Source organism: Phacochoerus africanus, chromosome 10, assembly GCF_016906955.1.
Source record: "Phacochoerus africanus isolate WHEZ1 chromosome 10, ROS_Pafr_v1, whole genome shotgun sequence".
NCBI lineage: Eukaryota > Metazoa > Chordata > Mammalia > Artiodactyla > Suidae > Phacochoerus > Phacochoerus africanus.
In genome coordinates this window covers 30,603,391-30,624,239 of record NC_062553.1, presented here as the reverse complement: position 1 = coordinate 30,624,239, position 20,849 = coordinate 30,603,391, and the positions used below count along the sequence as shown (strand labels likewise).

The 20,849-nt window shown below is 38.6% G+C and overlaps 1 protein-coding gene across 1 annotated transcript in view; it reads right to left on the bottom strand.

Annotated features, from left to right (window-relative positions):
* KLB (klotho beta) overlaps positions 1-19,969 on the bottom strand; it is a 35,502-nt gene extending 15,533 nt beyond the window's left edge. The window contains 1 exon segment of the mRNA XM_047798463.1: positions 19,145-19,969. Coding sequence (XP_047654419.1) covers positions 19,145-19,969 — 825 coding nt within the window.
* Between the last annotated feature and the right edge of the window lie 880 nt (positions 19,970-20,849).

The following is a 20,849-nucleotide window of genomic DNA, read 5'->3' as shown; positions in this document are numbered from 1 at the left end:
ATATATGCATTTGTTGTTATGCCCCAAGGTGACCTTCGTGTTCCACAGTGTCTCTTTCACCTTTCTGCTATTTGCATAGGCTATCAAGGTATCTAGGGTTATCTTTGCTCTGGGCTGAAGACAGCCTCTCCATTCTCATGTAGAGAATGTGAGGGAGATTCTTTGTGTGGCACTTATGGTTATAACTTGATCCTGTGTGGCAAGTAACAAGGTAAAGAGCATAGCTCTGAGATAAATGAGTTTGACATAAGTCTTGATGAAACAGTGTCCTTTGGCCCAATGCTCATAAAGGGGGTCTGTTGGAAAAACTGAAATTGGGTTGGTGGGGGCGTGCAACCTGGGCTCTGCAACCTTGCACAATAGTCATTCTGTGATGTTCCAAGGTTCCCCTCTATCTTGTACAAGGCCACCTACCTTTGGAATGATTGATTGAAGGGAGCTTCAACCTTTGTTCTTTAGATTCGGTAGCTTAAAGGGGAAGTCAGCTTTTTCTTTTTGAGACAGATAGCAAGGCCTAATGTCTCTGAGAGACAGCTGGGGGCCTAATATCTCGTTCCGCTCCTTCCTCTAATCTAATGTAGCAGCTCTTTGATGCCCCTAGAAGTCCAGACTCAGATAAGTTCTATGGATGATAGGAAGCAAATAAGATAGTTGGACAACTTTAGAAACACAGATGAAGAAAGGGTTAGAGGTCAGGAAGACATGGTGGAAGGGGTGCTGGTGGAAGGCAGTGCTTTGGAAGGCACGTGCCCAAAAAACCTGGCACATCTCATGGGCCTGAATTTAAGGAACCCCTGATGGTTTGTCAAAAATTAAATTTCCAAACCTGTGCGTGACGTACGTTACTCACATCTCGGCTGAAATACTTTCATGTGAACTATAAACTTGCTTATTATTAAATAAGCTATTTAATAAAGTATTAAGTGAAAACCATTACAGAAAATTTACTTTAAAACTCCACAATCAGGAATTCCCATTGTGGCTCAGGGGTTAACGAATCCGACTAGGAACCATGAAGTTGCGGGTTCAGTCCCTGGCCTTCCTCAGTGGGTTAAGGATCCGGTGTTGCAGTGAGCTGTGGCGTAGGCCAGCAGCTACAGCTCCGATTGGACCCCTAGCTTGGGAACCTCCATATGCCACGGGAGCGGCCCTAAAAAAGGCAAAAAGACACAAACAAACAAACAAAAAACTCCACGATCACAGCACTCTTTCCATAGTTCTGTTCACGTCCACCTTTTCCAAATATATTTCCCAGCTAAAAATCATAGTAATATTTTCCATGTTTTTTAGTCTTTATAATAATATTAACAGTAGAACAATTCACCAATTTGATGAAATATGATTTACTTAGACATCTCCCTCTTTGATAAAAATTAGTTTGTTTTTCCCTCCCTCCCATCCTTCCTTTCTCCCTCCCTGCCTCCATCTCATCCTTCCTCCTTCCCTCCCTCCCTTTTTTCTTCCTTCCTGTCATAAATAATGTTGTACTAACTTGGGGCATATAGCTTTTAGTTTGTTTGAATTCTTTCGTTTTGTTAATCCCAGGAATGGGCTACCTATTTCTTTGTATTGTTTTACATATTTCCAAATTGCTTTCCATATCTTTTGTCCTTCAGTGTGACTTTTTAAAAATTTATTAAAGTATAGTTGATTTACAATGTTTCTTATTTTAATTAATTAATTTATTTATGATTTTTTCCTTTTTTGGCTGCACCAGCAGCATATGGAAGTTCCTGGGCCAGAGATTGAATCCGAACTGGAGCTGCAACCTATGCCATAGCTGCAGCAATGCTGGATCCTTAACTCACTGTGCCACAGTGGGAACTTTCTTTCTTTCTTTCTTTTTCTTTTTAGGGCTGGACCCACAGCATATGGAAGTTCTCAGGCTAGGGGTTGAATTGGAGCTGCAGCTGCGGGCCCATGCCACAGCCACAACTGTTGCCACAGCAACGCCAGATCTGAGCCGCCTCTGTGACTACACTGCACTCACGGCCACCGTAACCCACTGAGCAAGGCCAGGGTTCATTACTGCTGAGCCACAATGGGAACTCAAAAACTCTCCTCTTTAACAAGCTACTCAAGGCAGATTTTTATTTTTTTAAACTAAAAAATTTTCAGTGTGAGTGTTTTTTGACCATTTGCTTTGAATCACGGACTCTTTCGAGACATAACTGGCCATCAGGAATGATATAAAAGTGCTGCAACTCACCTACCTGGTAACAGAGGGGACAGGACCTGGATCTCGAAAGCAGGACACCTAGACCCTAGCACTGGTCCTGCTAATTAGCTTTACGATCTTGGATAAGGCATTTCTCTCTCAGAGCATCAGGTCCCTTCTCCATTTATCAAGTTAAAAATAAACCCTCTGGAGAACTGGTGTGAAGAGGGAATGAGGTAATATATGTGAAGACCCTAGGAAAACTATACAAATATAAAATTGAAAGAACAAGCTGAAAACAATTTAACCTGCTGTGGAAAACAACCGTGGGAAGTTGTGTGGTCACCAGGTGTGTTCGCAGATGGCTCTAGCTGACCTCTCAAGGCTCATGGCTGATAATTTATCCTCATTTATTTTTCTGCTGCTGATTGAATTTTATTCATTGTCCATGTGGACTAGGATTAATTACAGGTTGATTCACTTTTTCATTTACTCTGAAATTCTTTATATTAAATATCAAGTTTTCTACTAATTACAGTTGCTGCTTTTCCAGATTATTTAACATTCATTCATTGATTCTGCAGTTCTCAAATATTTATTGAGTGCTTAAGATACATGAACTTGGAGTTCCTGTCATGGCTCAGTGGTTAACGAATCTGACTAGGAACCATGAGGTTGAAGGTTTGATCCCTGGCCTTGCTCAGTGGGTTGGGGATCCAGCGTTGCCGTGAGCTGTGGTGCAGGTAGCAGATGGGGCTCAGATCCTGCATTACTGTGGCTCTGGCATAGGCCAGCGGCTACAGCTCCGATTGGACCCCTAGCCTGGGAACTTCCATATGCTTCGGGAGTGGCCCTAGAAAAGGCAAAATGACAAAAACAAACAAACAAACAAACAAAAAACAAAGATACATGAACTTTATTGTTTATTGCTAAAAAATTATGTGACTATTATTTTTCTTAAAATATATTGTGTGACTATTATTTCCTTATTATTATTTTTGACAATATTGAAACTCTCCTGGAAATAATATCTTACCCTCATTATTCTTAGGAGAGAATTTAAATATTAACAAAGTTACCACCTTTCATAAAGAAAATATTTACTCATTCTATTTTTTTTTTTTGTCTTTTTAGGGCCACACCCGCGGCATACAGAGGTTCCCAGGCTAGGGGTCTAATCAGAACTGTAGCTGCTGGTCTACACCACAGCTTCAGCAACATCTGTGACCTACACCACAGCTCATGGCAGTGCTGGATCCTTGACCCACTGAGCGAAGCCAGGGATCAAACCCGCAACCTCATTTTTCCTAGTCGGATTTGTTTCCGCTGTACCACGACGGGAAATCCTCTATTTTTAATGTTATGTTTTACAGTATATTTAATATTAAATACATTTATTAATTTATTCTCCTTATTGTTATTACTATTTTTTGGCTGTATCCATGGCACGTGGATGTTCCTGGGCCAGGGATTGAACCTTTGCCACAGCAGCAACTTGAGCCACAGCAGTGACAATGCTGGATCCTTAACCTGCTGTGCCAAAGTGAATTCCTATCCATTCTGTTTTTAATGGTTCAAATTCAAGTTTTCTATGGTTGGAATAACTTAGTAATGATCATATTAAAATTCATTTTCCTCTTATTTTCTTTTCAATTATTATATTTTCAACTTATTCTACCAAATCATTGATTGTTCTCAATATGCATAGCATAAAGATTTCCCCATAGAAATCATGTAAAAACTAAACTCTAAAATATTTGTTCCTTTAAAAAAGGTCCTATTACTGTTATAGAATTCTAATTCCAATTACAGCATTACTAAATTAAACTAATGCCTGAGCCAGAATCTAGGCCTGGCAACACAAAAGAAAAAAGGTCTAGGATAAAGTTCATGGTTAATTAAATGAAGCATCTGTGGGTTTCCCCAAATATTGGAAGGGAGCTTAGAAGAAATCAATATCAGTAAATTGGTACCTTACTGAAGTTCAGGTTCTTTGCCCAAGGAGAATATTTGCATGCCAATGTTGGAGAAGGAAGTGATGTTTTAAGCTTTCTGTTATTACTAAATTAACAGCAGTGATCCTGTTAGTATTTTTTTCATGCAAAAGACTACATCTCAAAAGTATAATTGAAGCTAAAATGGCCTGGGTTGGAGACCTGAAGACTTTCCACAAGATTTAGGTGTGAAAAGTTAAGTCAATTTAGAAACCACTCTGAAAATTACCAATAATATAATTTAAATAAAAAAAAAAAAGACCTAACACGTGAGGGTCTGCACCAAAGGCAGATGTGCCACGAATGTAAGGAAGCCGACACTTCAGGGTCCCTCACTTGCCTGGGTCCCCATGAAATGTGCTGGATTAGGAGCCAGGTCGTGGTCGGAAACATTGCTAGGTAAGTATTTCTGACAAATTCCCTGAAGAGACCTCAGAAAATAAAAATCTGAGCGTCCAAAACTGCAGTAATTTGTTACAATATTTTTCTCATTCTAAATAGATGTTTACTTTTGTACTAACTTTTGGGTCCATAATTTTGTAGTTCCTTCGTTCCTTCCTTCCTTGCTTCCTTCCTTCGTTCGTTCGTTCCTTCCTCTCTCTCTTTCTCTCTTTCTTTCTTTCTCTTTTTAGGGCTGCAACCGTGGCACATGGAGATTCCCAGGCTAGAGGTCAAATTGGAGCTGAGGCTGCTGGCCTACACCACAACCACAGCAACGCCAGATCCAAGCCGTGTCTGTGACCTCCACCACAGCTTATGGCAACGCCAGATCCTTAATGCACTGAGCAAGGCCAGGGATCGAACCTGCATCCTCATGGATGCTAGTCAGATTTGTTTCTGATGAGCCACAACACGAATTCCCCACAACTTACTGTTTTAAAATTATCTTTTCTTTCTGCTGTACTTGGTTATTAAAAGAACTAAATAGCCCTAGAATGAAGGTCCTGCTCTTACTTGTTGAGAATAAAATCTCTATACATGTTTGGAATTTAGGATCACCTAGAAAGTTCATAGAGGACCTGCCAGCATATTTGGGGTGTTCAGAAAACCATGTAGTTGCCCAAGTGCCTAGAACAGTGTGTAACATTTATGTGTAATTGCCTGTACCTCCTTCCAAGAACCAGAATGTTGATATTGGATGTTATCCTCACTGGTGTCAGAGGCTAAATGAATCCTTTAGGGACCACTTCTACACTTGACTGTCTTGACTTAGCATGCGGACCTTTACACCATTGCTAGTGTTAGACTGAAACAGCTGGGATGCTGTTGTCGCATAGCATTTTGCACAGCCTCACCTTCAAACTAGTCATAATTAAATGGTCCTTAGAGATAAGTGACTTTCATGATCAACTAAAACAGAATAGTAGTTAAATTACAGAACCATAGAAAATTAAGAATATAAACAGGGAGTTCCTGTTGTGGCACAGTGGAAACGAATCTGACTAGTATCCATGAGGACGTGGATTTGATCTTTGGCCTTGCTCAGTGGGTCAATGATCCGGCATTGGCGTGAGCTGTGGTATAGCTTGCAGATGTGTCCCTGATCCTTCAGCAACTGTAGCTCTGATTCGACCCCTAGCCTGGGAACTTCCATAAGCTGCAGATGCAGCCCTAAAAAGAGCCAAGAAAAAAAAAAAAAAGAATATAAACAGTAATAGATGAACATTTAGTATTAAATGTGCTGATTCTAGGCACTTTCCACGAACTATTTCATTTAATCCTCATTTAAATCTCTAGAGGCAGGTAACTATTACTATTCCCATTTTAGAGGAGATGAAACCAAGGTGCCTTATTCACAAACCAAGTCAAGCCCAGGCTGTATTGCTCCAGGTTCTGTGTTCTCACCTGGTAATCAGAGGCAGAGGATGGACCTGGGAGATCATTTGGTCCAATTCTTTAAAACTCTCTGTTATAGAAAAGAGACTGAAGCACAAGAAATAAGTGGCTTGGGAGTTCCGTCGTGGCTCAGTGGTTAACGAATCGGACTAGGAACCATGAAGTTGCGGATTCGATCCCTGGCCTTGCTCAGTGGGTTAACGATCCGGCATTGCCGTGAGCTGTAGTGTAGGTTGCAGATGCGGCTCGGATCCTGCGTTGCTGTGGCTCTGGCGTAGGCTGGTGGCTACAGCTCAGATTTGACCCCTAGCCTGGGAACCTCCATATGCCGAGGGAGCGGTCCTAGAAATGCCAAAAAGACAAAAAAAAAAAAAAAAAGAAATAAGTGGCTTGCCCAAGGTCTCAGTTAGTGCACAGCTAGGATTAGAATTAAATCCTTCATTTTGCTTTACAGCAGAAATTGACAGAACATTGTAAATCAACTATAATAAAAAATAGTAAAAAAGAAATAAATCCTTTAACTTCTAGATCATATTCATTTCTGGACATGATGCATATTAAATTATGTGCTTTTATTTATTTTTATTTTTATTTTTAGGGTTGTACCTGTGGCATATGGAAGTTCCTGGGCTAAGGGTCAAATTGGAGCTGCAGCTGCTAGCCTATGCCATAGCCACAGAAATGCCAAATCCCAGCCACACCTGCAACCTATGCAGCAGCTTGCAGCAACGCTGGATCTTTAACCCACTGAGGGAGGCCAGGAATTGAACCAATATTCTCACAGATGCTAGTCGGGTTCTTAACCTGCTGAGCCACAACAGGAAAGCCTTATTTATTTATTTATTTATTTATTTATTTATTTTTTGTCTTTTGTCTTTTGTTGTTGTTGTTGTTGTTGTTGTTGTTGTTGCTATTTCTTGGGCCGCTCCCACGGCATATGGAGGTTCCCAGGCTAGGGGTTGAATCGGAGCTGTAGCCACCAGCCTACGCCAGAGCCACAGCAACGCGGGATCCGAGCCGCGTCTGCAACCTACACCACAGCTCACGGCAACGCCAGATCCTTAACCCACTGAGCAAGGGCAGGGACCGAACCCGCTACCTCATGGTTCCTAATCAGATTCGTTAACCACGGCACCATGACAGGAACTCCCCTTATTTATTTTTAATTAAAAAAAAAAAAGTTTTGGCCATAGCCATGGCATGTGGAAGTTCCCAGGTCGGGGATCAAACCTATATCACAGCAGTAACTAGAAGCCACAGCAGTGACAATGCAGAATCCTTAACCTCTGAGGCACCAGGGGACTCTGAAATTATGGTTTGCTTTTTTTTTTTCTTTTTAGGCCACACCCTAGGCATATGGAATTTCCCTGGCTGGGGGCTGAATTGGAGCTACAGCTGCTGGCCTATCCCACAGCCACAGCAACGTGGGATCCGAGCAACCTACACCACAGTTCACCAAAACCTACACCACAGCTCCCAGCAATGCCAGATCTTTAACCCACTGAGCAAGGCCAGTGATCAAACCCTCATCCTCACTGATACTAGTCAGGTTCATTTCCACTGCACCACAATGGAAACTCCTTGAAATTATATTTTTTTTTTAAAAAAGTTTTAAAGCATGCTTTTACATCTGAGACCAAAGGTGACTGAACAGGCTGTGCAAACGCAAGGGACATGTAAGAGACATGGCACAAAAAACAAGGGCAGGAGTTTCCGTCGTGGCTCAGTGGTTAAGGAATCCGACTAGGAACCATGAGGTTTCGGGCTCGATCCCTGGGCTTGCTCAGTGGGTTAGGATCCAGCGTTGCCATGAGCTGTGGTGTAGATTGCAGAGGGGGCTCAGATCCCACGTTGCTGTGGCTCTGGTGTAGGCCAGCGGCTACAGCTCAGATTTGACCCCTAGCCTGGGAACCTCCATATGCTGCAGGAGCGGCCCCAGAAATGGCAAAAAGACAAAAAGACAAAAAAAAAAAAACAAAAAACAAAGGCCAGTACACTGAGAAAGCCATGTGACAGTGTGTGGGTGCTAGGAACATGCTAAGAGGCAATCTGAGAGTCATGGTTTTGATTGCCCTTCGTCCAGCCTCACTCACTGGGGCACCACCTCAGTCCCCAGTCAAGCAGGGAATTCATCAGCATTACCTCTGTCCTCCTAATTTTTTTCCCCTTATAGAAATTATACATATCAGCAAAAGCAAGTTTAGAGAAATCATTTTTACTTATCTCTTTCTTTCAACCTATGGCTATTATTTTATCCTTTTTGTCACTCTTCATTCACTTATGTTGATTAATTGCTTAAATATAGGTCTCCAAACACTTATTTAACAAATACAAGGCACCTTGGTTAGGCGTTTAGAACAAATATTAACAAGATGGTTCCTGCCTTCAGATGACCTATGACCCCCAATAAGAGAGAGAAGTACAGAAATAGGTAGAAGAAAACCAGTATACTTTAACATTTCAACTAATCAGAAATAATTATAGCTTAATGTACTTACATGACTCAAAGTATGTATAAAATACGAATATATGTACATACTTATATGTACGTAGAAAAATATTTGGATATTGAACAAACCGCTAGCAGTTGTTACTTTTGGGGCATGGGATTAGAAGAAAAGAGACCTTTCATTTTTAACTTTATGTTTTTCTATATTGTTTGAATGTTTTGCAGTGAAAACGCATTGTTTTTGAAATTTTAAAATGTCAGGAGTTCCCGTCGTGGCTCAGTGGTTAACGAATCCGACTAGGAACCATGAGGTTGTGGGTTCGGTCCCTGGCCTTGCTCAGTGGGTTAACGATCCGGCGTTGCCGTGAGCTGTGGTGTAGGTTGCAGACGCGGCTCGGATCCCGCGTTGCTGTGGCTCTGGCGTAGACCGGTGGCTACAGCTCCGATTCGACCACTAGCCTGGGAACCTCCATATGCCGTGGGAGCGGCCCAAGAAATAGCAAAAAAAAAAAAAAAAAAAAGACAAATAAAATAAAATAAAATAAAATAGAATGTCAGAGAATTGGTTGAAACAGATGGTTTCTGTCGGTGGATTCAATAGCTTTGTGCTATCATTTTGCTTTCTCCAAATTTCCAAAAATATCAAAGGAAAAAAAAAAAACTTAAAAATTCAGTTATTCTGGATTTCATTTTATATTGAATGTTTTTTTTCTTTTTACTCCAGAATAATATGTTGATATTCAAAGGTAAAAGGAGGCATACAATACACACACAATTAACTTGGAAAAACAGATTTAACAGTTAACCCAGCCTTTTTTTAAGACTCAGACACATAATCTCTGTTCAAGATATGATAGTATAAAGAACTAGCCCAATGGAGTCCTCCAAACACTAAAAGATCCTGGTTTTCGCCAGCCTCAAAACACCCCCAAACAATCTTCAAGTAGCACTGCTCCATCACCCAGGAATCACTTTAATCACTTCTGTGATTCACTCTTTACTAGTTAGTAAGTTAGAAGGTTCTAATCTATTCTCAGCATCCCTACCACTCTTCAGCAACAGAATCATTGTTAGCGTTCAATTTTATTTACTCCTTTTTCTTTTAACATAGACTATTTTCTAATGTTGAGTTTTCTCAGTAGGATTTTTTATATGCAATTAAATGATATGTGTATTATAAGCTAGTGTAAAGTTTCAGTTCATATCTAGAACTGTTTCCATTACTTAGAATATTTTCTGATCTCCAGTTGGGCCTAATTTTCCATGTATGAGAGTGTTCATATCAAATCAAGCTGTTTAAATATGATCACAATGTTATTTTCTGAACATTTATAATTATGTTTATTTAAACTTGTTAATCATTCACTGAAGCATAACTTTTTCTACTTAATGATTAGAAAGGGTAAATACTGCTCTCGTGAAGATTTTAGAATACCAACTGTCCTCTACAAATAGTTTTTTACATGACTCTTCTGTGTAACGCTGGTGTTCTGGTTATTGAAATTGTCTTTGGCAATTCTTATCCAAAAGTTGGTTTTTTCCCCCCCAAATTTGGTTAGAATCACCTGTAAAAATACTGGTTTTAACTCACTTGATCATTATGTCCTACATGTAAAAATTTTTTAAAAAATTTTAGGCCACACTCATGGCAGGCAGAAATTCCTAGGCCAGAGATCAAACCTACACCACAGCTATAAGCAGAGCTATAGCAGGAACAGTGCTGGATCCTTAACCCACTGAACCATGAAGGAACTCCATCCTACATGAAGGTGTAGAAGTATCTTAGGTCATCATGAAGATGAGTTGGGGATTAGAATATAGGTTCTAGGCATCAAATAATTAAATGAATAAATATGTTAACATTTTAAAACTGTTTGATTGATTGTCTTTCTAGGGGTCACACCTACCGCATATGGAGGTTTCCAGGCTAGGGGTAGATTTGGAGCTGTAGCTGCTGGCCTACACCACAGCCACAGCCACAACCACAGCCACAGCAACACTGGGTCTGGAACCTACACCACAGCTCATGGCAGCACTGGATCCTTAACCCACTGAGCAAGGCCAGGGATTGAACCTGAGTCCTCATGGATACTAGTCAGGTTCATTTCCCCTGAGCCACGTTGGGAACTCCACATTTTAAAACTTTAGATGGTATTGCCAAAAGCACGTGTATGTAATTTAAGAGCACTTTAATGAGACAAAGTAGGGTTTTTTTTTTAAGTGGTTTTTTTTTTGTTGTTGTTGTTTTGTTTTGTTTTGCTGTGCTCACAGCATACGAAAGTTCCTGGGACAGGGATCGAACCTGTGTCACAGAAGTGACAATGTTGGATCCTTAACCCTCTGAGCCACAAGGGAACTCTGGGACACTAAAGTTTTGAGCAAATACAATTTAAAATTATGGAGATAAATGGAAAACCTCATGGTTAGTGTATGAGCTAGGGATAAATTATTCATAGATTTTGTGGACAAAGAAATCATGTAGATAGATTGTTTTGGCCTTTTTTTTTTTTTGTCAACCTGTGGCATGTGGAAATTCCCAGGCCAGGGATCAAATCCTCACCACAGCAGCAATATGAGCTATTGCAGTGGCAATGCCAGATCCTTAACCCACTACACCACAAGGGAACTCTCTGCTTTGGTCTTTAAATAGGCAAAATGAAGTCAAATATCAATTGAGTTAGCATCAACAAAAGTGGCTGCCATGGGGTTCTAGGCTGCAAATTGTTCTTTTTCACTGAGGTTAGGTAGCTGATTCATGTCGATAAAAATTGCTAGCTTGGATTCAGACAGATGAAATTTAAATTTTGGGTCTGATACTTATTATGAGTAAAAAAACACCTGTACAGCTGTGCAACCGCAGGCAAATTTCTCTGAGTTTCAGTTCCATCAACTGTAAAATGCCTATAAGAATATCTACCTGGGAGTTCCTGTGATGGCTCAGTGGTTAACGAACCTGACTAGTATACATGAGGACTCAGGTTCAATCCCTGGCCTTGTTCAGTGGGTTAAGGATCCAGCATTGCCATGAGCTGTGGTGTAGGTTGCAGACACAGCTCGGATCCAGCGTTACTGTGGCTGTGGTGTAGGCTTGCAGCTGTAGCTCCAGCTGGACCCCTAACCTGGGAGCCTCCATATGCTGTGGGTGTGGCCCTAAATACCTACCTGGAAGGGTTGATGTGAGAATTAAATGAGATAACATATGGAAAGTACCTAGTACAGTTTCTGACACTACAATAGGTTTGCAGTAAACTATTCGTCTCATAATAATAGTTATTAAGAATAGTATGATTGAAAGTCAAAAAGTTACCTGTAATAATTTTCTCAATCCTCTACTTTAAGAATCAGGACCAATCTCTGTTCCTTATTCTCCCCATTTCTGGGTTATGTTTTGTTTGTTTTTGGTGTTGGAGAGGAAGTGGTGGAAGGTAGCAAGTAAGGTTTTTTTTTTTTTTAACCTTACTGGTGGAGAAGCTTGGGCTAGTTTTTACCTACAAGATTTAGCAAAAATTAATTTTGGTATGTTATTGTCTTGCAACCCCACTTTAATAAAGGAGTTTTTCAAAAATTCCTTCATTTTTGTTTTCATGGAAAAAAAAATTTCAGATGATCCTTGAAGATTTTTCTTCTCTCTAACCAAGACAAGCTAAAAAAGGTTCCTGCTAGAAACTCCATTTTAAAATATTATACTTAGTCTTCAAGATATTGGTGGGGGTTGGGCCAAAGAGGTTTAAAAATGACTTTTAATCTATTTAAATGTGCCTGTGAAACACTGCAGGCTTCTTGTTCAAGAAAGCAGTTGCAGTCATCTGTTGCCAAAGAAGGCTTAGCTATAAATCATGTGAATGGTGGCTTTTTCACGGCTGTTTTTCCAGTTTTAGCATTAAATGTTGGTTAAGAATTTTGACAGAGGCCTTAAGAAATGTACTATAATAAAGATGATTGTTTGCTTTTCCTTTAAAAATACAAAGTATTCTTTCTTGTTTTACATATTTTTTACTTTGTGAAAATTGTGACAACGCATAAAAATAGAAAGAAGAGTATAATAACCCCTCAAAACACACCACTTAGCTTTAAGAGTCGTCAACATTCTTCACCTTGTTTTGAGATGGGCTTTAAAGTAAAATTTTTAGTAGAAGCAGATCTACACAACTGATTTGCATGTTCTGAAAAGACTGTATGTTTATGCCAGAATCTGGGTTGGGGTGTGTGTGTGTGTGTGTGTGTGTGTGTGTGTGTCTGCAGTGCACTTTTATTCAATTGCAATTTTAAATCCTTTCTGGGACAAGGCAGATCTTCCTTAAATAGAAAATAATCAATTGAATTATTTATTGAATACCTAATACATATGCAGCCTTGTGTGACCTGAGGGAATGACGCCAATAAATGCTAAGACAAATTTCCTCAAAGAGGTGGAAAAATAGGGAATAAATCAAGGCTTAGTCCAGGCTCAGGAACAAATTGGTGAGGCCTTGACCTAGAGTAGAGTTTCCTAACATTTCTTGTCCTGAAAGCCTCTTTCACAGTATTAAGCAATCTCTTGAGCCCCTGAGGAATTTAAAAAATCATTTCATCATTTGTGTGTGATGTAGAAGATGTTGACCTATATTTTATTTTATATGTCTGTTTCACTGAAGATTGTATTGAAAAGTTTCAAACAAATTTAAATATTTAGATGATAAATTATGAATAATTAAAACAATATACATAAACATAAATGTTGGCATTTCCCACTTAATAAAAATTTTTACATTATTACAATTATTTTAACTACATGAGAAAAAGCATTCTATGACACTTTATTTTTATTTATTTATTTACTTTTGTCTTTTTGCCATTCATTTTTTGGGCCGCTCCTGAGGCATATGGAGGTTCCCAGGCTAGGGGTCTAATTGGAGCTGTAGCTGCCAGTCTATGCCAGAGCCACGGCAACATGGATCTGAGCCGCGTCTGCGACCTACACCACAACTCGTGGCAATGCAGATCCTTAACCCACTGAGCAAGGCCAGGGATCAAACCAGCAACGTCATGGTTCCTAGTCGGATATGTTAACCACTGAGCCACGACAGGAACTCCACTATGACACTTTAAATGACATACTGTGTTGCTTTTAGGACTGAATACATACTAAAATGAAGACTAAAATTTATATATTCAGTGGTGTTTTTCCAAGGCTGGTACATCTATCTCTTTTTGTATGGGATATGACATTGAGCATAACAAAGATGAACCTTTTTATTAATTTTCAATTTACGTATTTATTTTAAGGATATTAGAAAATATTGATCTTTCATGTGTAATAGGATATAAAATTCCCCCTTATTTTTATTCGCACTTGCGGCATGTGGAAATTCCCAGGCCAGGGTTTGAACCTGCACCAGATCCTTAACTGCTAGGCCACAAGGGAACTCCTAAAATTTCCTTTCAAAATAAATATTTTAAAGAAAAATATCTTAATAAATAATAGTGCCTGTGGTACTTGGATATATAAACCAAAAAGCCAGCAAAAAAAGCCACCACAAAGTGATGCACAAAATACGCAAACTTTGTGAAACACAATATTATGGTATCAAAATGGATAAATATTGCTTCTATAACATTTTGTTTGAATTCTTGAATTTTGTACTTAAAAGAAAATATAAGCTTTCACAAAGTAGGTTTAGTGTTTTGTTTATAAAAATCTCCATAAAAGAAATATCAGGGTAACTTTTTTTTTTTGTCTTTTTGCTATTTCTTGGGCCGCTCCCGCGGCATATGGAGGTTCCCAGGCTAGGGGTCCAATCAGAGCTGTAGCCACCAGCCTATGCCAGAGCCACAGCAACGCGGGATCCGAGCCGCGTGTGCAACCTACACCACAGCTCACGGCAACGCCGGATCCTTAACCCGCAACTTCATGGTTCCTAGTCGGATTCGTTAACCACTGTGCCACGACGGGAACTCCAGGATAACTTTTTAAAGCGTTTTACAAATAGGAGTTCCTGTCGTGGCGCAGCTGAAACTAATCTGACTAGGAACCATGAGGCTATGGGTGCGATCCCTGGCTTCACTCAGTGGGTTAAGGATCTGGCGTTGCCATGAGCTGTGGTGTAGGTCACAGACGCAGCTTGGATCCGGCGTTGCTATGGCTCTGGCGTAGGCCGGCGGCTACAGCTTCGGTTAGGCCCCTAGCCTGGGAACCTCCATATACCTCGGCTGTGGTCCTAAAAAAAGAAAAAAAATAAAAAATAAAGTGTTTTACAGATAACACAAAACTAGTAGGAATAGTTTTTATTCCCAAAGTGCAAAAAAAACCAAACTAGGTACAATCATCAATGTTATCTCCTCATTTAACATTGTTTAAAGCATTGTTTGTTCTCTAGAAATATCCTGAGATGCTTTTTTTTTTTTGTCTTTTTTGTTTTTGTAGAGCTGCACCCATGACATATGGAGGTTCCCAGGCTAGGGGTCGAATTAGAGCTATAGCTACCAGCCTACACCACGGCCACAGCAACATGAGATCCAAATCTCGTCTGTGACCTACACCACAGCTCATGGCAAAGCCGAATCCTTAACCCACTGAGCAAGGCCAGGGATCGAACCTGCATCCTCAAGGATACTAGTCAGATTCGTTTCCACTGAGCCACAGTGGGAACTCCCTGAGAAGCTTTAAGTTAGCATTTGCTTATGCCAACTTACAGGTCTGGTGAAACTCTCCCTGAGGCAATTTTGTGTCTCTTGTACTGATTTCTATTTCAAAGTCCTTGTTCTTTATGCTTCATGTCTTTAATCAGTTGGGTTTAAGTCAGTGGTTTTCAAGGGAGGGAAGGGGAGAAATTTTGCTCGCCTATCTGGGAACATTTGGCAATGTCTGGAGACAATTTTTGTTGTTGTGACCCTGGGGACAAGGGTGCTACTGTCACCTACGGGGTAGAGGCCAGGCATGGTGCTAAATGTTCTACGAGGCACAGGACAGCTCACCACAAGAATGAATTATTTGGCCCAATATGTCAATAGTGCCCAGGCCGAGAAATCCTGGTACTATGTAAACAGTACCTATCTATGAAAGATAATTTAAAACCATGAAGTAGTTAAAACTCTCATGAAAGCTGACAGTATTTAGTCGAATAATAAACTGCATGAGTTACCATCTTATGAGTAAATGCGTGCCCCGACCTCTCTGCATGTTTACTCTAAGGCTCTCAGATATTTCATTTTAAGGAGGGGTGGGGACAGAGTCTATACATTTAAGTTATATGTATTTATCGATTTAAAAATAGAGTAAAAACAAGATACCACTACTGATTTTATGATTTTACTAATGTGAAAACGTGGGGCTTACTGATTGGAGGCTTGAGTGCATAGGTCAAACAGGTTGGAGTCTGTCTCTGGGATTTTAAAAACTGAACTTGGGAGAGAGGACTCTTTCCTTTACAAAGGAGAAAATGAAGTGAACCTGAAAGAAGAAATGGACAGGAGACATCAAGATAGTCCTAGCAGTTCATTATAATGGTGTGCGGGGCGCAAGGAGTGCAATAGTGGTGGAGAAAGGAAAATGGCCAGGAAGGAGGCAATGAAGGCTGGGGACTGTGTCTTGAAGATATTGGTGAAAACTTGGGACTTTATCCCTAAAGCTTTGAGAAACTCTAATGGATTTTATTCCAGGGAGTAACATGATGCTTGGTAGAAATATCACTCTGTAAATGGAGATAACAATAGGTACCTGGCAAAGTTGTTGGAAAAATTATAGATAATATTTAAAGTTATGATTACAGTGCTTAGAGATGGTGAAGGAAAAAAAAAAAAAGGAACCCTCTTTTTATCCTAAATATTGTGACTAACTCAGAGTAAAGCATCCATTAGTAGGTGTGATTATGGCAAAATTTTACCTGAGACTTACCCTTGCTTTAAGGTAATCACCAGATCTGCAATAAAGTGGAATCTAGATTCCAGGTCAGTCTCAGGACTGGCTAGACCATTCAGGTTTCCTGCAAACCAGGACATTTCAGACTGAGATGGAGTCTTCAACATTATCCTGGAACTAGAAAGGCTGCAATAGCCACTGTGAAATTTTTTCAATATTTGAGGATTGGGGAATAAAGTGGTCTATAAACCACCCCCCGATGAATTTAGTTTTATATCAGTCTTTTTTTTTTTTTAACTCAACCAATGTTCTTGGACAAAAAACAAATCCTAAAGAATGCTTCTTCTAGATCACAAGGTGGCACAATAAGGAAGAAATACTTCATTGCAACATAAAATATCGAATTAATCTTTTCTATGTTAAAGGAAGGACAGCAAGGGGACAAGTAAGAAAAATCGAGTTCGCCTCAGGCTGCCAAACTATTGCAAGATTTCTGTCTGGTGCTATAAGGCATTGGGTTATACGGCATATTTCATTTTCTGACTGGTTTCAGGGACCCATTATACTCCTTATGGAGATTAGTGATTTAGAAACTTTAAGGGGGTGGAAGAAACTACTTGGAAAACATAATAATTTAAAAATACAATCCATCAATATAAAATAATAAAATTTCTTACTATCAGAGAGTGCTAATTTTGTGTTAAAGTCAGAGTTTATCTCAAATTAGAGGAAAAAAAAGCATTTGAAAACATAGTATTTGCTGGGATAAGTTTGGAAGCATTATCTAATTGTTAGTTACAGATTTTTCCTATGTATTCTTATCAGCCAGTTTTCAAGGCTTTAATTTATCCACTAAAACATATTCTTCATGAAAATTCTTTTTTTATTAATGACTTATTTTTTTCCATTATAGCTGGTTTACCGTGTTCTATTTTCTACTATACAGCAAAGTGACCCAATCACACACAGACACACAGACACACACACACACACAGACACACACACACACACACACACACACACACACACACATATGCATTCTTTTTTCTCACATTATCCTCCATCATGCTCCATCCTAAGAGACTGGATATAGGTCCCAGTGCTATACAGCAGGTCTTCATGAAAATTCTAATCATTAACATTTTTCCAGGTAACTGAAAAATTTTCAACAATTTAGAACATTTTTTAAATATAAAAGTCTAAATAAGCATACACGAGCATGCATTTGCACAGAAAACTACATAAGACTGTATAAGATACTACTAACAGTAGTTTCCTTGAGACTGAGATTAGGTAGAGAGGAAAGGAGAAATTTTATTTTTCACTTTACATCTTTTGGTACAATCTGGTGTTTCTCAATTTACATCAGCATGTGTTTTAATAACTAAAAGAACTGAATAAAAGGAATATTTTTCTAAAATATATATGCCTAATCTTCATAGTTAATAGCTATAAACTTTCTCCTCTTTGAGGTCTGTTTGTCAAATCACAGTCTATCCACACATTAATAAATTGTTCTATATACAACTCTATTCAAAGATATGTAAATAACCTTGAGATCGCAACGCAATCTGTTAACTGTAAGGGCAGATGTGACTGAACCATAGTACAATGCACATGTATAATAATCCAGAAGATATTCAAAAAGAAAATAAAGCTTAATAGATATTTTTGTATGTACAGATTTAGACATGGAATAACTTTGTGTCCCTATAAATTTTTCTATTTCTATATATTTAACATTTGATTATTAAAAAATAAAATTACTTCAATAAATTTTTTTTTCCTTTTCAAAATGTTAACAGGTGTCCAGAGTAATTTATTTCTTACAAGTAAACTATTTAGCTCATAAAGTGAAGCCTGGTTCTAGATATTCACCTCAGTGTGAGATAAAATCTCTTGAAAATTCCTTAAAGATTGCTCTTTTCTTAGTAGGGACAGTCAGTGTTTAATAATGTCATAATTTATAAATTTCATGTTCACAACTGCTCATTTTACTCTGTGACCTTGGTCAAGTTATTTAATCTCGCTAAGCTTCAGTTTCCTCATCTTTAAACTGGGGATAATAATAGGACCAAGTTCATAAGGTTATCATGAGGATTAAAAGGAATAATGGATAGAACGTGCTTAATGTAGTCTGTTGTCCATAGTAAGCACTCAGTAAATATTAGCTATTATTTTGCTTACATTTTCATGGCTGTCTTAATCACTTCAGCATTTCCCAAAATACACTCTAGCTTTTGAAATATATTGCTTTAGAACACTTAGTAGAGCATATTCTTCCCAGTTTTTATATTACTAATTTAAGTGTAACTCCTAGAACAACTGATCTCATCTTTCCTGCCATTTAACACAAATCAAATGATGAAATACATTTATTTCAATACCTGCAGTTAATATGTATCAGTCAGCTGATATTTACTTAGCTTATTGCTAAGAATCACTAAGAATAGCAATATTAACAACAAAAACATGTTTGAAATGGTCATTCCCTAACATAAAATTCTGAAATGGCTGCATGTGGTCAGAAAAGGGTACAATGTTGAAATTTATAAAGGACTAGTTTTCCACAGAATGAAAGTTAACTCATTATTCTCATGTTCTGATGTATAACTGTAGATTTTTAAATAGTTAAATAATTTAAAAAATGCAACATTTAAGGAAGATAATTGGACTAATACATTAATAATAGATTAGATACATAAAACACATACTGAGTATGAAATTTGAGAACTTGTGAATTAGATTAAAATTAGTTGAGCTAGTTTTAATAAAAAGTTATTTAAGTGGAAGATACATTTCTTAGAGTTTCTTTTATACTCTTGCTCTGTATATTCAGAAGCTATAATATTAAGTTAGCTGTACAGTACCTTGATCAGGTTGTGTCCCACGGTGTAGACAGCTGCTAAATTTCCCTTCTCTCCCGGGGCGTGGATACCTGTCCCATACCCATGCCAAGCAACTAGATATGGGTTGTGAATTGTAATCCAATATTTGACACGGTCCCCAAACGTCTGGAAGCAGTATGTGGCATAGTCATTGAATATATCTATTACGGTTTCATTTTTCCACCCCCCATATTTTTCTTGGAGCGCCAAAGGCAAATCCCAATGGTATAAAGTGACTATAGGTTCGATGTTTCTAAGCACTAGAGCGTTGAGAAGAGTATTATAGTACTGGAGACCTTTGGCATTGGCAACTGATACTACTCCATCGGGGAAAAGCCTTGGCCAGGAAATTGAAAACTGATAAAAAGAAACGCCTATAAAATCCAGGGCCGAAAGGTCTTTTTCCAGAAAAATGTAACTGTCACTGGAACTATTCATGCTGTTGACATTTTTAAGGTGTGTGTGGATGAAATAATCCCATATAGAGGGTCCTTTTCCATCTGTCTTCCAATTTCCCTCCACCTGAAATGCTCCAGTTCCAACGCCCCAGAAAAAGTTTTTAGGAAAAGTGTCATAGAGAAACAGCTGACTTTCATTTACCGGACTAAAATTAGGATTTTTAGACCATATAGCTCTTCCGTCTCCAGAGAATCCAGTAACAGCTCGTAGGAGAATAAACGCTGACAGGATGACAGATCTTTGCAGTCCCCCGCTGGACATTGTTTTCCTATAGTGTATGTTTCTTTCATCGGTGCTGAAGAAAATCCATTCATTCCCTGGAGATCATGCCGCACAGCCTGGCTTCATTTGCCACTGACTGCTCGACTGTCTTATCAACGCTTCAGTAAAAAAGCTTGTGATTGTAAAGCTCTGTCAATGATTAGCTTGAACTGTGAGACTTAGGATGGGTCATGGAGAGCAACGTAATTTGAGGGAGGTGGTTCTGTTACACTCACCAACACGTTTCCTTCTCTCTTATTATTGGAAAAATGAGCTGGAAATGCATCAGTGACAGTAGTTGGAATGTTCAACTTAAACACATATCAACAATGAATAAAATGCCTTATTTTCTTTGCAGCCTTTCATATTGATCCAAATCTTTTCTGAATGTGTTGAACATTATTGAACAAAATATGACTTTTCTATTTTTATAGTTTTTGAGTGGCAATTTTGTTTTTCACGTTTCAGGAAAATAATCTTAGGTATAAATAAGTAGCATTCTTACCTGCCAACAATAAAGAATTAGAAAACATAATATTACACTTCCACAAAAATTATAATTCATAAGAATAATCTTATAAAATGATACCTATTTTATAAACATATACTAATAAATTTTTTAAAAGGATGAAGACACATATACTACTTTCTGAGTGGAAGCACTGAATAACTGCTAATTTAATTTATACATTTAATGCACATTTAACCCAAGTCCTCTAATCCCAAATTTTAATTCAATATAATTATTGTGTAAATTCATTTGAAGAACAAATAGGTGAGTTACAAGAAAAAGAAAAACTGAAGAAGGATAGAGTGAAGCTATGGACTGCCTTCAGATATGAAAACATAAGGAGTTCCTGTCATGGCTCAGTGGAAATGAATCTGGCTAGTATTCATGAGGACACAGGTTCAATCCCCGGCCTCACTCAGTGAGGATCTGGCATTGCTGCGAGCTGTGGTGTAGGAT